General features: G+C 40.5%; 1 protein-coding gene across 1 annotated transcript; it reads left to right on the top strand.

Moving 5' to 3' along the window:
• Nucleotides 1-808: 808 nt before the first annotated feature.
• smyd5 (SMYD family member 5) lies at nt 809-10625 on the top strand. Its single transcript, XM_085373500.1, has 13 exons — nt 809-901; nt 2200-2308; nt 2512-2651; nt 4226-4347; nt 4433-4502; nt 5056-5160; nt 5376-5438; nt 7110-7180; nt 7274-7380; nt 7571-7627; nt 7763-7857; nt 8304-8374; nt 8822-10625. Exons 1-13 carry the CDS (start codon nt 809-811, stop codon nt 8970-8972), a joined length of 1254 nt encoding a protein of 417 aa, XP_085229626.1. The 3' UTR covers nt 8973-10625.
• Nucleotides 10626-17334: the final 6709 nt, after the last annotated feature.

Below are 17334 nucleotides of genomic sequence, written 5' to 3'. Positions count from 1 at the left end.
GTGCTCTGCTTTCGTAACTGTTGTCCATGATGTAAATATGTAAAAATTGTGTTTCTGTTCTGTGTCCTGCTCTGTTTGTATATGTGTGTTTTTTTTGTTTTGCTGCTGATACAACCAAATTTCCCCTTGTGGGAAAATTAAAGGATTATTCTATTCTATTCTATTCTATTCTATTCTATTCACTTGACTAATTTGTCCTTATGTCATCCGGGGGAAGGGTGGATTTAAAAAAAATTTTTTTTTATTTATTTGAAGTTGCATGTTTTGCTGTGTTCCCATGTTGAGTGTTTTATCTTTGCAGTATTGCATGCTTTTATTATATTTACTGTGGACTTGTCCCGGGGACACTTCTCCCCTCCCCCTCCTGATCACTAATTGGACACACTCGCTTTTTTTCGCTTCTAAAAAGTCGACACTTTAATTTTTTTTGCTTTTAGTGGCATCCAAAGTCCCCTCCATAAATCAAGAAGACAAAAAGGTTTTTGTCCGAATCAGTCTGCGCATCTAAGCTAACTTCATGGCCAGATATCATCAGTCCCAAACACCGTTAAAAACGTCCGTCTGTGTCAAGACTGCGTATTGTATCTGCTTAATTTCGACTGTTTTCAGATTATTTAATAAACAAACGAACAAAAACTCCCGTTAATTTCAAAGCGCATGATCTGAGCATGCGCGGAATGTCTTACAACAGCTACCCAATCGCAGACCCTTCTCAACATTTATGCAACTTTCTGTTCACCACCAGAGGTCGCTGCCGCCTGTCTCACAGATAAAACGTCAACGTCAGAGTTGAAAGGTCGTCTGAAACATGGCTGCTCCCGTGGATGACATGTTTTCCTTCTGCGTGGACCCCGGCAAAGTGTCCAGCTGTGTGGAAGTCAGATTTATCGACAATGTCAAGGTCAGAGTTGTCCGTGATTTTCATATTAAATGGATTTAGAAGAAATCTGCGGCTGAACACAGATTTAAAGCGGCGGTGCTGTAGTCGCATGTCGGCTGTCAGTGCGGATCACAGCCAGGCACGACTGGCTGATGTATGACACACAGTGGAGATTGAATGATTGTCTAAATCCTCCATGAAGGGTTTGATTTCTATGTTGCCTTCAGGAAAATTTAGGACAGCAGCTTCCAGAGACCAAAGCTTAGCTCGCTAATATCACAGTATAAGAACTACTAGCTGAAAATTACCCCTACTATTCATGTCCACTAATAATAATAACTGTGATAGAGTGCTAACAAGTTCACGTCTTTAACTTGGTCTTTCTGTGCGTGTGTGTGTGTTTTTTTTTCTCCTCTTCTTCTTCTTTTAAGGAAATTCTTAAATAGACAAATGTAATCAGTTCTCTTGACACGTGATGTTGCAGGCATCATGACGTTTTCCACAGCTTTCAGGTCACATCATCTGTGAATGAGAATGGAGCCCCTGGTGGACCTGCCTTCTCTGGTGTTCTCTGGAGGATGACAGCCTGTGAGCACAGGTCCCGCTAAACCATGTTGGGCTCTCATGGAGTCTTTTTATGGCACTTTAGTCAGTAACATGCACAGAATAGCCCTTGGGGGTCATTTTGTAGGCCTCTTCCATCGCTCCTCCTGTCCCTCCTTGCACAAAGAAGCAGTTTCTGGTCCGCTTTTCATTTGATGACCTTCTACGCCCTGTCCAGCTCACCTACTGTAACAGCCAGATATCTATCAATCTATCTATCTATCTAGAGATATCTCTCAGACACACAAAATTGAATGAATTTCTGTAGGACAAGCTAGAAAGGGCACTTCTGCCATCTCTTCTTTACTTTGTTACTCTTCATTAATCAGCTGTTATAAATGCAAATACCAGTGGATTGTTAATATAGTCGCATTAATAAACTGAGTGGACTCTAAATGGTGGTGCTTGTTTTTTAAGTGGTCTGTCTGGACTGAATGCAGCAGTATGTTATTCCTCCTCCTTACAGTTTTTACTCATGTTGATTGGTTGATGTGTGATTGGTGGATGAAAAAATGAAAACAACAACTTACAATTTCTGGGGAAAAACATGTTTGGGCTGCAGCAAGTTATGAGTTTTCTTAAACATAGTGATTAAGAAATGAATCATTTTAGGTCCCACTGTGATTTACATTTTAATTTCTTGTAAAATGTTCATAGTCTATAACTTTTCTGTAGTGACTGAAGGCTGCAGTAACAGTTAGTTATTCATGTTACAGGGCAAGGGTCTCTTTGCCAAAAGGAGCATAAAGAAGGGAGAAACCATTTTCATTGAGCGGCCTCTCGTCTCTGCCCAATTCCTGTGGAACACTTTGTATAAATATAAAGGTGAGATGTTTGATGCACATATAGAGAAGCACTTATAAGACTTATAATTGCATCTTTTCATTGATTATTGAGGTTTTGGACTAACTGGACAAAATAATCTGCATGTATACTGCATGTGGATCTACAATGAAACTTATCATCTCAATGCTGCCCTGCTGTGATGTCATCTCTGTTCACCGGCTCTACCATCATGCCCCCAACAGCCTGTGAATACTGCTTACGTGCTTTGGAGACTGCAGAGGGGAATGCGAGAAGACTTAGCGGCATCCCTGGACTCAGCCTTCCTCATCCTGAGCTGTGCCGTGTACGCCCAGAACAGCATCAAGCATGCCCTCAGTGCCAGGTAAATCTATTTTAGTACAGTCCACTACCAAAAAGTATAACTTGCAATTTTTTGTGAAAGTAAAACCCTCACAGCAACTGGTGAGGTCAATATAAGATACAAAACATTGATTTTAACCTGGCAGTGGTTAAGGAAGAGCTTCAGCTACATCAATGGTGGTTGCTTGCTAATCAATCTTTAGAGGCCACTACTAACACCCAGTCAATAAGCCAAGCTAAGGTCACATGAAAATGTAAATACATGCCCCCCCCCCCATTACTAGAAGAGCATACATTTAATCCTCTTTTGCAGTAGAGGATCAATGCCTGTTCGAGAAAGGGCTTGGTTATTATTTGGATGCGAGAATTTGACCACAAAAACTAAAAATTCACCAAAGGATGAGTCAAAAATACAAAAATGGAGGGTTTTTGAATGGTGTAGTTGGAGCACAGATTTGAATCTCTTAAGCGATAGAGCTGAGGAGTCCCGAGCACTTAATCCTGATCATGTCATTAATCTGTATGGGGGTGGTCACCTTGGAGGACAGAAGACAGATTGTAGTAACGTCACTTTTATATGACTTTGAATGTGGAAAGGTTTTTGGTGGCAGGTGGGTTGGTCTATTTCAGAAAGTGCTGATCTACTGGAATTTGCCCAGACAACCTTCTCTAGGCTTTACAGAGACTGGAAGCAAATGGGCTTCGGCAGCAGAAGACCACACCGGGTACCACTCGGGAAACTAAAGTTACAGTTTGAACAACAGAAGATTAGTCTGAGTCTCGGTTTCTGTTGAGGCATACAGATTGTAGCGTCACAATTTGGTATAAATGACATGAAAGCACGGATGCATCCGTATTACATTTAACAATTTAGGCTGCTGGTGAGGGTGTAATGGTGTTGGTGGTATGTTATGGCATTCCTTGAGCCCCTGAGTGTTGTTGCTGACCATGTCCAACCCCCTGTATGACCACAGTGCACCTTTTTAATCTTTACCACAAAGAGTTCAGGCAGTTTTGAGGCAAAAGGGAGTCTATCCCAGTACTAGCAAGGCGTACCTAATAAAGTGGCAAATGAGCCTGTACAGTACCTGCAACAAGCAAACAGGCAGGCAACGCTTAGACTATATTAAAGTGAACTAAACATAATTTCATGCCGTTCTGCTTTGGGGCTTTTGAAGCGCTACACCTTCACTTTTAATGCTCACTGCTTTCTCAGTATAACCGAGTGCTGGATGCAGATTTATCAGATCTGCTTTTCAGAATGGATGATGATGATGTTCCAGAAATGCTTTATGTCCTTTATTAACTTCAAAACTGGCTCCAGTAAATTTCATTCTCCAGAAAGTCATAACTTTCCTGATTTCTCCAAAGGAAACTTAAACTCATAAATGGGGATTAAAGAGTTCGGTGATGAATTTATCCCCGGAGTCACTGCGAACTTGGTAAAAGCAGTGATTTAAAAACACGAAGCCATAGTGCTTTACTCAGCCCCGCAGATTCAAGAAATTATAAACCATAAACCCAGTTTCCTCATTAGTTTAACATTTCGAATGTTTTTGTTTGGGGTCAATCCCCCGGCCTCTGCTCCCTCTGTAGGTGATGTACTGCAGCAGCGAGTGTCGACAGGCAGCGGCAGATCAGTACCATCAGGCTCTGTGTCTGGGTCCTTCTGAAGAAGATCCTGATCACCCCATCAACAAGCTCAAAGATGCATGGAGGTGAGGAAGCATTTTAAAAACGTTCATCTTCTGGGAGCGCTGACTTTCTAATTCACCCCAATAACCTACTGCTGCTTTCTTTCAGGAGTATGCATTATCCCCCTGAGACCTCCAGCATCATGCTTATGGCCAAAATGGTAGCTATGGTAAAACAGGTGAGACTTTTGATTTACAGCTTTGAAAATATTCAAGTGTTTGTACTTATGCTCAGTATTAGAGATGTAATACAAACGCTTCTCTGTAAAGGAACATGATATGCTGCACCTGATTAGATTTTCCTTTTTTTTAAAAAAAACTCTGTGTTGCTAATGTTTCACTTTTAAATGAAACTATATGAAATTATTGCTGGCTTGAAATGAACTTTGCTGCGATTCAGGTGCTGTAAACAAGAAAAGCTACATGTTAACTTTTGAAAGGTCACAGGGTCACTAGACTAATGTTTGCAGACTTTCCTCTTTTCACCAGACTGACAGAAAACAAATCACAGTGTGATGTATGTATTCATTTTAAAAGTCCTGGTTATTAGTTTCTGAAAACTCTAAAAAGTGTTGACTTCTGTTATAGGATGTTAAGATTACTCGTGCAGGTTTGAATGAGTACTATCGTTTAACCCTTTCAAAAAACACCCCCAAAAACAAACCATGCAAAACACAAGTAGGTGTGTGGGAGATATTCAGTAAGTCACAAAACATTATTTATGTTTTCCAGGCCAAAGATAAAGCACACTTGCAGAAGCTGTTTACTCACTTCTGCAGCCGGACAGCCAACGAGGAAGAGGAGATCGCCCATAAGCTCCTAGGAGAACAGTTCAGAGTGAGTTACCTTCTTCTTATTTCTGCCTGACGTGTGAATTCATTGAGGTACAAAAAGTCAAAAGTTCAAATTCAAACACAGTGTCATGCTGTTATGGTGATCTTAGCTCTTCACAGCTCGAGTAAGCAACACACGCCAGGCGTCAAACATACAAGTGATGTGTATTTTCTGTTATGTAAAATATTACATGAAGTTATTTCAACGTATTTTTGTAGGGGCAGTTGGCCTTGCTGCACAGCCTTTTTACAGAAGCACTTTATGACGACCGTCTCGGCCGGGTAAGTATGTTCTGTGAAGCCACAGCACACGTTGTTTCCTCTTGTTTTCAATCCAGCGTTCATTCATTTTTTTAGAGAATGCTGCCAAAAATATCACAGAAAGCGGTTGTTGCTCGAGACAGCTAATTAAAGCTGCTCACTGGTGGAATTAGAGCTGACAGCTCTGATTTATTTGGCCGCCTTTGCCTCCTTAATATTGTTCGACCTATTAAATCATTTTTACAGGTTATTTATTTATTTATTTAATTATTTTTTTGAACACATGAAAACCTAGTGCCCAGTGACTGTAATCATTATTATCTCACTTGGCAATCACAGGAAAATTGAGAAAAATGCCCTCACATGCTCCCAGAGCCCAGTATTGGTCCAGATGATGATGCTGGACAATACTTCAGCTGCTTAAGATATATGGATATTTTATTTAAGCTATAGGACAAGAAAATACTATTTATATCCTTGTAGTCTGATGTGGCACAAACACTTTCACCATAATACGATGCCAGTGTGCAGTACTGCCCGCCTTCATACTTGGCGAGACAATCCCATTCGCTTACAAGTTTTCCTGCAACACTGAGACACAACAGTGGTCCAACATTAAATAATAATAGTACATTAATTTGTGGAAACGACAAAAAGAGAAAGTAATGAACTATAAATACCTGCCTGTGTTTTTGGGTTCAAAATGTCTCAAAAGAACATGACAACAGTTTCAGCATGAAACGGCTCGTTTTCTGTTTAGACTTCATAATGAAATGCATAAAATAGTTTTGATACGTTTCCTCACGATTGACCTTTTTGCAGCTTTCCTTCTTGGCTTTAGCCAGAGCAGATTTGTTCCTTTCAACCAGCTTATTTGTCACAAATCTTCAATGACCATAGCATGGATAATCCTCCTGATGATTTACAGAATAGAATCAACTCTTTTATTGAATATGACCTGAAATGATAAAGCCCAACGTGTTTGCAGAGGTAGAAACAGAATGCTGTTTTTCACTTCTACAGGATCAGAAGTCCTTTTTTTGCAACCACAGCTGTCGCCATCTGTTAGCTTTGAGATAGAATGCAGGTTCAAGGCGCTTCCTGGGTTTGGCTTAACTTTTGCACCTTGAAGCTACCTTCATGTCTTTATACCGTCTTTGTTTGCGGCCTTTGTAAGAACTGTGAAGCTCCATGTTCACTATTGAGCAAACCCTTCCCTGTACAGGTAAACAATGCCATAGCAACAGAGTTAGGCTGGAAGAAAAGAACGTACTACTTGGTTTAGCAAGTTGATGGTTGAACTTTATCAAAAACAAGTAAATAAAACCATGTCCTTCACCCTACTTGTATGATATGAGTCAGTTTGCTTAGTTGAAAGAAAAAGACTTAAATTATGATTACGTCATAATTTCTGAGTAATCAAAATCTGGTTTATTCCAACGGACGCTCAGACTTTTTCTGGGAATTCTGTTCTTTGATCGCAGCTTGTCAAATGTGAGGGGTTTCTTCTTCTCCTCATTATAATTGTTTGTATTAGTTACCTTGGGCTTGAAGTGAAAATCTGACTGCTCTATTTTCTTACAGTTTCTTTGATTTGTATAATCAAAGAGGAAAAAAATGTATTAATTACCAAAAGAGTTACTAATTTGCCAGCTCCCTGCGTGGATGATTAACGGTGTGACTGTATTGCAGTGGTTTGTCCCTGAGGGTTTCCGTTCTCTGTTTGCTTTGGTGGGGACCAACGGACAAGGCATTGGCACCAGGTAAATATCACTGCAACCTTTAACCAGCTTAACACTGGGGCTCAATATGGTTCTAACACTCCACTGTCTTTATGTTCTGTTATCCAAACGTAGCTCTCTGAGCCAGTGGGTTCATGCCTGCGATGCACTTGAGCTTCCTGCCCAGCAGAGGGAGCATTTGGACTCTTTTATTGACCAGCTGTACAAGGACATTGAAAAAGGTCAGTTTTATCTCAGTATTGCAGTATTTTCTACAATAAATTCTTTTTGTCTCAACTGAGCAGATTTGCGACGGCTGAATTGTCTGAGTTAGTTTGTATATGTGTGTTGACCAATGCTGTGGTTGTTACATAAACCCGTGCGTATCCAAGCAAAGGTCAGAAATATGCATAATTTGTCTGTTCTGTGCAGAAACCGGAGACTTTCTAAACTGCGAGGGGTCTGGACTCTTTCTGCTTCAAAGCTCATGTAAGTGCTGATGATGTCTCTCTTATGAAAACTGTTACTTCAGATTAAAGATGCTGTTGGTCTGGGCTAAAAGGCCGTATGATAACCTCCCCTGACACACACACACACAACCATATGCTTCTTTGACCTCTGCAGGTAACCACAGCTGCATACCCAACGCAGAGGTGTCGTTCCCCGACAACAATTTCCTCCTTCACCTCAGTGCCCTCTGTGACATCAACCAGGGAGAGGTGAGCTGACACGTCTGGGTTTTGAGTGATAAATTCTGGCCTGAAATAGACTGCACAGAACATTTGTGTGCCCCCTTGTCAGGGGGCATTAAAAGGCTGAGACTTTAAGGATTGGAGCGGGTTAGTCAAGCTGTCAGAAAGATTGAGAAGCCTTGCATCCGCGCGGCACAGTAATGTCACAGCGGCCGTGCTACTTTCACAGCAAAGATCTCCTTTGAATGCTGGCGAAGACTGAAGCGTTTTGTACCAGGAGAGCGAGAGAGCAGGGCAGAGCGACCTCCTGCATGATGAAGCGACGGCATTTTGGGAAAATGTTTTGTGCAAAATCTGGAAAAATTGCAATACGAGTAGTTTGTAACTGTTATGGTACAGTAATATTATATTGATGTTGGGATTCTTCAGCCAGTTCAGGAGCGTGTATGTGTGTGTGTCTTTTCCATCTTCAGGAGATTTGCATCAGTTATTTGGACTGCTGTCAGCGGGACCGAAGCCGACATAGCAGACATAAGATTCTGAGGTAAACATCTGTAATCCCTGGGATACTTCACTTGAACGGGGTCATACTCTTATGAATTCCATCAGGATCAATAAAAAGCCTTCCAGGCAATAATAGGATGTCTCGAAGCAGATAGGCTAGTGGGTCTGATGGTTACTCCTGTGCTCACTCTGCTCATTGATTAGCATGATCCAACAGCTTTTTTTTTCTTTGCAAGTTTCTGAGATGCATGATGGTGTTAGAGCATCCTGTGTTAATTCTCAGTCTCGAGAAGGTGTCGTTTCATTACAGGATGCTGTTGTGGTCCGGAAGTATTAATTACAGTGTTGAACAGTCGGTTGCTTTTGTGCACAGAAGCCACTTAAAAAGCCAAGATTTTCTTAACAGCAAAGTGCAGAATGGTTCTAATTAAAAAGAGCTGTTATCAGAGGTGCAAACAATGTGACCAGTGGGACACTTTCTTCACAGGGAGAACTACCTGTTTGTCTGCTCGTGTCCAAAGTGCGTTTCCCAGATGGATGAATTGGATGTGACATCCGAGGAGGAAGAGGAAGAAGAAGGTGTGGCAGAAGGTGAAACAGAGGGAGATGAGATGGAAGATGAGATGACAGATGTCTGATGAAAGACTTGACCATATTGTTCTCAGCCGCCTCCCATTCCTGCCACCACGCTCAGCACCCATGAAGCCCGGAAGATTTAACGACCAGTCCAGACTATGATCTGCATTTCACTGGTGTCTCAATGTGTGTCGAAAATGGCCTGTTGGCACACAGCGCTTATTTTAGAGATCAGTCACAGAAATTGTGTGATGTACGCCTGTGTGTGTGTAAGACTGATGTTTGTTCTTTTTTTCACTTCAGCACACTGGTGGTTTACAGTGGAACAAAGAAAGTGCGTGCCATTCAAACACATGGGGACTTAAAACTGTCAAATTGATGTTTTGGAGCTCCTTTTAAAATTATTTGAACTGCACGGTGATGGCTTTTTATTAAGTGTTGAGTGAATAATGCTTGGCTAATTGTGCAAGCAGCAGTAGTGTAACATGAATATTTCCTGGATTTCTGGTTGTCCACAGGGAGGCAGAGAGAGAAGCCAGCGAGGGAACTCTCTCAAGCTATTTTATATGGACAACTTGTAAAAATACTACTACTCTCCAAGGATAACTATACCCAATCCCAAATATTCGTTCTACTTGAAGAAAAACGAGTAAAGATTGAAACCTTTTAGTTTTCTGGCATCACTCCAAATCAATACAAAGTTTTTCTGGGTGGTCACCTTTGTCCTTGGATTGCAATCCTGAAGTAGGTGATCTATTCCAAGGTGAAAATCTACCATCCTCAGGATGCAAGAGGCACATATTGCTGCCCTCACAATCAGCAGGTCTACACACACACACACACACAGGAGAGTTAGAGAGCACTTGTAAAACCATCATCAAAACACCAAATGATGGGATGCCGTTTGGAAGAATGGCTTATTTTCCTCCAGCAGATTTCCAGGAAGCTGGAGAATTGAACTGGAGTTCTGGCAAACATTCATTATCTGTTGTTGTCAGCACCGCTGTCACAATAGAAGTTTCATTCACCACCGATGTATACAGTAAGAGGATAAGAGCAGCTTTAGCACAAGGTCAGGTCTATATCCTATAGTGTAGGTATTTTGTCTGTAATCCGTTGTGTTGGGAGTAAAGAGCCAAAGAAAAACTGTTAAAATTGGCGTTTGCAATGTGTTTGACATGTAAGTTCACTTAATGTAACATTTGTTTCTAAAGACTCTTAAAGAAAACAAAGCAGTTCAGCAAAAGTCAGTTGGTTCATAGGTGCTTCTGTTTTACCTAATATATGTTTCTTACATGACTATGCATACAGTGTTGTTCAGGCTTTTTATTTATAGGCCTAATTACAGCCTTGTCATATGGGAGACATCCAGCCGGTGAATATATAGTTTGGTTTCCACCTCTTGATCTATTGGGTTGAGTTAAACCTTACTTAATGCATTATGGAGACCTTGAGTGGAAAATTGCTTTGTCAGTAACTGTTTGCCCTTTGTTGAGAACTGTATTTCAGACCACGGTTCCATATGAGTGAAATCGCTGCTGCTGCTGCTGTACGTGAATCAATATTACAACAATGACTGTAATCACAAATCGCAGTGTTTTCAGCTGCTCAACAAAGATTGGAAATATTGAACGACAATTTTCTCAGTTAGCAATCAGCGCAGTGGCACAGGAGAACATGGCTTTGTAAGTCGCATGTAAAATTTCAATATAACAGGAGCCTAGCAGTTGTCATTTTTACTGCTCTGGCATAAAGCATTGAAATTGGATGTCTGTTGAGTCATTTATTTGTTTTACACGCCTCCTGTCTTTGCTGCTGAAAATTGTACTTGTAAAATATTTGTTCAGTCCTTTTGCATTAACTTAGTCAAATTGTCTTTCTCAAAGAGGTTAGGTCTTCAGCAGTTGTCTTTTTTTATTTTTTTATTTTATTTTGGGCCCTTTTATCCTCGACAAATTCCATTAAAGGTCCAAAAGCAATGAATTGATCCTTCTGCAAAGTATCTGCTATGTGTCTAACACCACATTTATCTTATTTCACCGTGGTTAGAGCTCTATTCTTGTCTAAAAACTATTGAAAACACATCAGTGAGCCACAGCAGCTCCAAAGACTAATAATGGCAATCGCTGTTACTGCCACTTGGAGATTTTTTTTAAAGGATTTTTTGACAATGAGAGAAATATAGCAAATGTTGTAGCAAATTATGTTCTCAAATTATCCTTCAAATAGTAGTAAAAACAAGCACAAAAACCCCCAGCAGTCAATTATGGTAATCTACTGCTGACTGCCTGTCACTCCATCACTATGAATATGGGCACTAAGAATCTAAGATGCTAAATAACAATGAATTTATTTGAAGTGTGTAGTTCTAAAGTTGACTATATTCTGTTCTTTCCTCTGTTGGTTGTACATGGTTGACATTTCTCCATTAACAGCCTGTGTTTACTCCAGTATCTGCTCTTTGCTGCACTTACATCAAGCGCTTATTCCCTACGGATGCATGTAAGAGAAATGGAAAATAATAGAACGCATTATGTCTGTGAAACGATGCACACCTGGGACCTAGCACCGTATGAAGTCGGACCTCTGGTCACATCCTTCAGTTGAAGCTCCCACACCATCAGCTGTCACCCTGTGAAGCGATTCCAGAAACGCTGCAGGAGCTTTGTAGCTGTGAAATGTCGTCTTTGCTGTGGCAGCCCGCTGCAACGGTCAATCCCACGCAGCCAGGCATGTAGTTGTAGGCCTCCACATCACAGAGCCTGGCTGTTTCAAGTAAAGAAAGAGAGGTCACAGTCTGCTGTGACAGAAGTTGGGCAGATAGAGGCTCATTTCAGGACTGAAGGAGTGGGAAGTGACAAAAGTGTTTGAGGAAAGGAAAAAAGGAAGTGGGAAAAGCTTTATGAAAGGCAATTGTTACTATTCAGAGAATGAGTCTCTTATTCTGACAAGTACAAAAAGCCCCTTCAAACTAAAGACTACAATGATATAAAAGCAACACATTTCTTTATCCTGCCTTTGCCATATTATGCAGATACAAGAGGGAGAGTACTTGACTTTATTTAAAGAGATAAAAGATGGTACATTTTACTGTTAATGTTATGTGTAGGGAACATTCAGTCTTACTTGAAATGGCTCCACATTTGTACTGCAGAGGTTTCTTTTCTCTCAGCCTGAGAGGCCATGCAGGTTTGTACTACTGCAGTCTTACACAGAGGTGCATAAATTACAAATCTGGACAAAAGAATACAGAATAACTCAAATGGTTTTGTCAGGTTTTGGTTTTGGAGATAAAGGTATACCCCAATGGCACTTACTGTGATTTAGATGTAACGTGTTGAAATGACTATGACTGAGTTATTTGCTATTCTATTAGCTGCAGTTTTGCCTAATTTCATACAAAGTATCTTAATTCTTATTTGGCTCAGTCTGGGATGTTTCTGTAAAAAAATCTGATTAAGTTTTATAATTTAATTTCTCTGCCTTATTTTGCTACTTGTGTTCCTTAAATCAATATTTTTATATTGATTTATGGAACACAGCTGTCATAATTTTACATTATTTTTCTTAAGTAATGTATTATTCAGCTTTGAAAGTAAAGGGTTAGGTAGTTAAAACCTTAACATTGTGAAATGTTTTGGCTACCTGTCCGTGATTTATACGCTAAGGTTAAAGGTCGACTGTTTTGTTTATGACTGGTAGTGCGAAAGTTGTTTCACATCGCCTGCTTGAAGTGGTCAAACTATGAAATGAAGCTGATTTTTAGACCCCGTCAAAGTGACTCTGTTTGAAATGGACCCCATATGGAAACAATCTCCAGCCTACATTAGCACTGTCCAGATTGGTTAACCCAATGGATACCATTGCTGCCTTGGAGGGCTACACCACAACCTAGCTGATGAATGACTGCTCCATGTGAAATCACCCGACCTGAAGTAAGGTTATAGCACTTTAGCTCGCCCTCCATTAAAATAAACGCGAGAGAAACACAGTTTAACAACACAAACATCGCTGCTGAGTGAACTGTTGGATTTGATCAGTGTTTGAGATTTATGTGGTTGAGTTCAGCTGAAACCATTTCCTTGGTTAAAGTCAAAATAGTACAAAGTGTCAGCAGTACCTCTGCCATGTAGTCATCTGGGAAACTTTTGAAACATTGTGGGGGAGCCCAGTAACCTCACATTCATCTTCAGGGAGAAACGTTAAAGACCTCCACGGCATCGTATAAATCTTGCTGTGCAGCCTGAGCCTGTGGAATGGAACATGAAGAATTGAGTTATGAATCATCCAAACGGAGGTTTTATGAATCACAAATGTTACAGTACGGCAAGACATATAGTAGAAATAAGACAGTGTTGTGACAGAAGAATGGAGAGCAAGTCCACTTTATCAGCAGACTCTCTTTTGTATAAAACTAGCTTTGCTGTGAGGTTAAAGTTCCGGCAGTCGTACGACTGCAGTAACACAAGTGAACCACCAGCCATGGCTAATGTTTCTGAAACTCATTGATTTAAGCGTTCTTTGTGAATACACTTAAAAGATCTGCAGTGGATTCAGCATTATGAGGTCCCATATTGTCTATTTCATCTTTTACTGTTTGAGTGAAAAGGCCAATCGCACTGTTCGGGTTAAAAATTTACTGCATGGTTAAGATCTACAGAAAAACAACCGTAAAAACTGAACAGGGAAAATTCCTTCAATTTAAACACTGCACAGTTTTGTTTTATTAACCTGTCCAGCAGGAGCAAGGAGACTTTTGGTCTGAATGCTTTGTTGTGCCAAACATATTTTGCTTTCCCAAGAGGAGCACCGTAGACTATCTGTAGGCTCCTGTTATTGTTTTTGTTTTATTTATTTACTTAATTTTATTATTTAGATTATTGTCCTGTGGATGTTATCCTGATGGAGACAGGGGTTAAAGGTCAGAATGGTGAAAGATAAGAGAAGAAAGCAGGGGAGAAAAAAAAGAGAAAAGAAGGGGGGGCTAAACAGAGGAAGGTACACCAACAAATATACAGTTTTGCTGTGTTTGTTTCTCTCTCTCTCTCTGTGTTAGCGTTTAGCATAGAGTGTACTTGAAAAATGAGGGTGAGAGTTTGCAATAATGCCATCCCCCCCAAGAGCCAGCGGCAGACATCGAAAGACCCAGGAGACCCCGGCCATCCACGGCAGCCGAGAGCTAAAGATCTGAGGCCAAGTATCCCGATGACAACCAAGTGTCCACCCTGGCCGTGAGAAGAGGGAGGCCCCGGACGGAGCTCTAACAGCCAAGGGAAGGGGTGTCAGGAGACCAGAGGCAGCGGGCAGCTGACCCTGCTAGAGGCCAGCCACCCCAGATCTCTGAGAACCGCCCGAAACCCGGCAGAGCCCCCACCACATGATGAAGAAGCCTAAGCCAACCCCAAGAGAGCAGGCCAGAGCACAAACTTAAGCAGACATTTCAAAGAAACTGTAATAAGTCATTTTATTTATTTGTTAATATGGTGTGTGGTAATTTTAGTGCTGTTTACTGTGCCCAAATTTGATGATGTCAAGTACAGACGCTAGCAGTAGTACATGTCTGCCACTGCAGTCTTATAGGGTTGCTGATGTGGTTGTCAGATTTTTGTATTTCTTCCTAACAGAAAACTACAGCACATATTTTGAGGTTGAATGACTGTTTCCTGGAGGTGTTTTATGGACGTCTAGTTGTGGTTGAGAAATAGCTCCAAAAAAAGTTTGTGTTGAGGAATTAGACGTTTATTGATAAGAATCAAATGAAATCAGTAAAAACATCAAAAGACTCTGCGCTCCAGGGGCGATCAAACCCCAGACCTCCCACTCTGGATCAAAAACTTGTATTATACATGGAAACAATATGCATCCATTTACAGTTCAGTTCCTAACAACAACAACAACAATCTTTATTTATAGAGCACATTTAAAAGCCTTGGGCATACCAAAGTGCTTTACATAAAACAATAAAAGGTTCAAACATTGATAACGGATAAATAAAAATAACGAGTTATGTTCATAGATAAAAGCTACCAATAAGAATGACTACAGCACATGGGTAATAGCAAGATAAAAGCTGTACCACCATAATAAAAGACACCAATAGAAAGATAGGAGGGAATTAATACAAGAGGTCAATAGGTCACAGCAACCAAACAAACAAACAAACAAACAAACCAGCAATTAAAAGGTGGAGAAGGCAAGTTTAAAAAGATATCATCATACAGAACCACCCAAGAGATAACGTTGCTCTTTCAGCCCTGTTTGCGGGGTCTGCATAAGTTGATGAAGTGGTGCGAAGACTTCATGTAATATTTTGTGTCAGCATTTGTTGTTCTGGACAATTTTCCAAGCACAGCAACCCATTGTTGTTTTGTTCTTTTTACTCTCCGCAGCTCGGGTTTGAGGCTAATAGGATGTGAATTTTATATTTATAGTTCCTGCAAGATTAAGACTTGGACAATTAAAAAAAAGATCATTGTGCTATATGTGAAAGAGGTCAGCTGTGAATGCCTGGATGCATTCTTTCTCTAAGGTCAAGCCAGACATTCCCACTGAGACCAAACATGGTCTGACTCATGTAGTGCAAATGAGGCATTTGAAACACACTGGCTATTCAGCTTTATCTCATCTTATCTTATTTTCATATCTCTTGTAGGACATTCAACACATCGTTGCTGGATGAGGCTAATACTTTCTTTTGGCTGTGGCATTTCAAAGTCTGGGATGCAAAAGCAGCAACAATATTCAATTATGTGCAGCTTATTCTCGCAAGTCAGAACCATAAGCATGGTAGTAAGATGGCTTGTCTAGATAAGACACTTTCCAATATCAAGGGCTTCGCTCACATCCTGTGGGCAGCTGGTTGATGGACTGTTCATCATTAAAAAGGTCACATTTGTGAACCAATTACAATATGAAACTTTCACAGAAAATTGGACGTGAATGAGATCAGACACTTCTGTTATTCAGCCAGTTTCACTTAGTTTTACCAAAGATGATTGAGATAAACAGCAGCATTCACAACAAGCAGATACACGAGAATATCAAATTGTTATATAGCTGCTTTTTTTGGCTGAGATCTGTGTGAAAATCATTGATGTAAATATGTAATGGACACACAGTATACAGTATAGGTGAAATTATCATTTCAAAAAGCCTAAATTTTTTTGACCATCTGTACTTACAGCCTTTATATTATAAGAAGTTTGTCGTTCCATACATCTCAGATGAAAATGTCTGCAGAACCCTGTCACAGTGAGTCTGTTAAGGTGCTTGATCTCCATGTTTCAACTTAAAGAAAATAGTACGTTAGCTATAAATTTAGTGACTCTCTCCCAAACGAAATGGCCTGAAAAAGTGAAAGTGAGCCCACCCATCCTCCCTCCTTCATTACCATTGAGCCCGGGGACATGCTTTGACCAGCATATGGGTCAGGGGTGGGGGTCCTTATTTGAAGTCCTCACAATTTCCATTGATTACACATAAAAAGAGCCCATGAGAGGCTTGGTCTTGTAAAGCCCCGTCATTATGATTTCAGGGTGAAATAATCCAGCAACTATTTTCTTCATACACACGTGTTATATTCACAAATAATTGCATTTGTAATTTTAGAACGTACGGTACACAGACTGCATTTTGTATGCAAAACGACACTTTTGGATTTGTTTTCCAGGTGGATTTGAAATTAAATATTCTAGAATCTTTCAAATTTATTTCACATCATAAGCCTTGTGCAAGACGGGGGAGACTTTTATTGGAGGAGTTATTCTTAGGCATCAATATCACCTCAGGACATAATCTAATTACTAAGCAACGCCACGTCTGGAACAAACAATAAGTATATTATCTAGCAGCAGTTTTCCATTACATCTAATGTTTGTTAATGAAATGAACGGATAAAAAAGAAAAACGACTAAGAGCATGTTCAAAGCTCAAAACATGTGCACCGGTGTCCCCACACAAGTCAGAATTTCCCAGATGACTCAGTGTTCACATCACAATCTTGCACAAACAAGTCAAGCACAGATCAGTTGCTGCATCAGGTGTTTCTGTTTATACTAAGATGCCGTAAATGTCTTATTCTCCAGATGGAAATGCTTCTGAAAGCCTGTGTTTACTGAAAGCAGACTATTCCAAAAAGTTTCATGATTGAGCTTAGGGGTGCAAAATCCACCAGGATGGAAAGTTGGATCCGAGCGCAAGCTGGAAATGTGATTAAGGCCTGAAACTCCGTGGTACGTGATCCACCCAACAAATCCCACACCCTACACCAGGGGTGCCCAATCCCGGTCCTCGAGAGCTACCGTCCTGCAGCTTTTAGATGCATCCTTGTTCCCACACACCTGAATCAAATGAATGGCTTGTTATCAGGCCTTTGCCAAACATGATGGCATGCTGAAGAGATCAAACCATTTGATTCAGCTGTGT

The sequence above is a fragment of the Diplotaxodon limnothrissa genome, linkage group LG2 (genome assembly GCF_057381915.1).
Source record: "Diplotaxodon limnothrissa isolate DT_005_m linkage group LG2, D_limnothrissa_male_GT1.1, whole genome shotgun sequence".
In the NCBI taxonomy this organism is placed as follows: Eukaryota; Metazoa; Chordata; class Actinopteri; order Cichliformes; family Cichlidae; genus Diplotaxodon; species Diplotaxodon limnothrissa.
The sequence above is the reverse complement of the archived record's forward strand: the minus strand, read 5'-3'. Positions and strand labels throughout refer to the sequence as shown.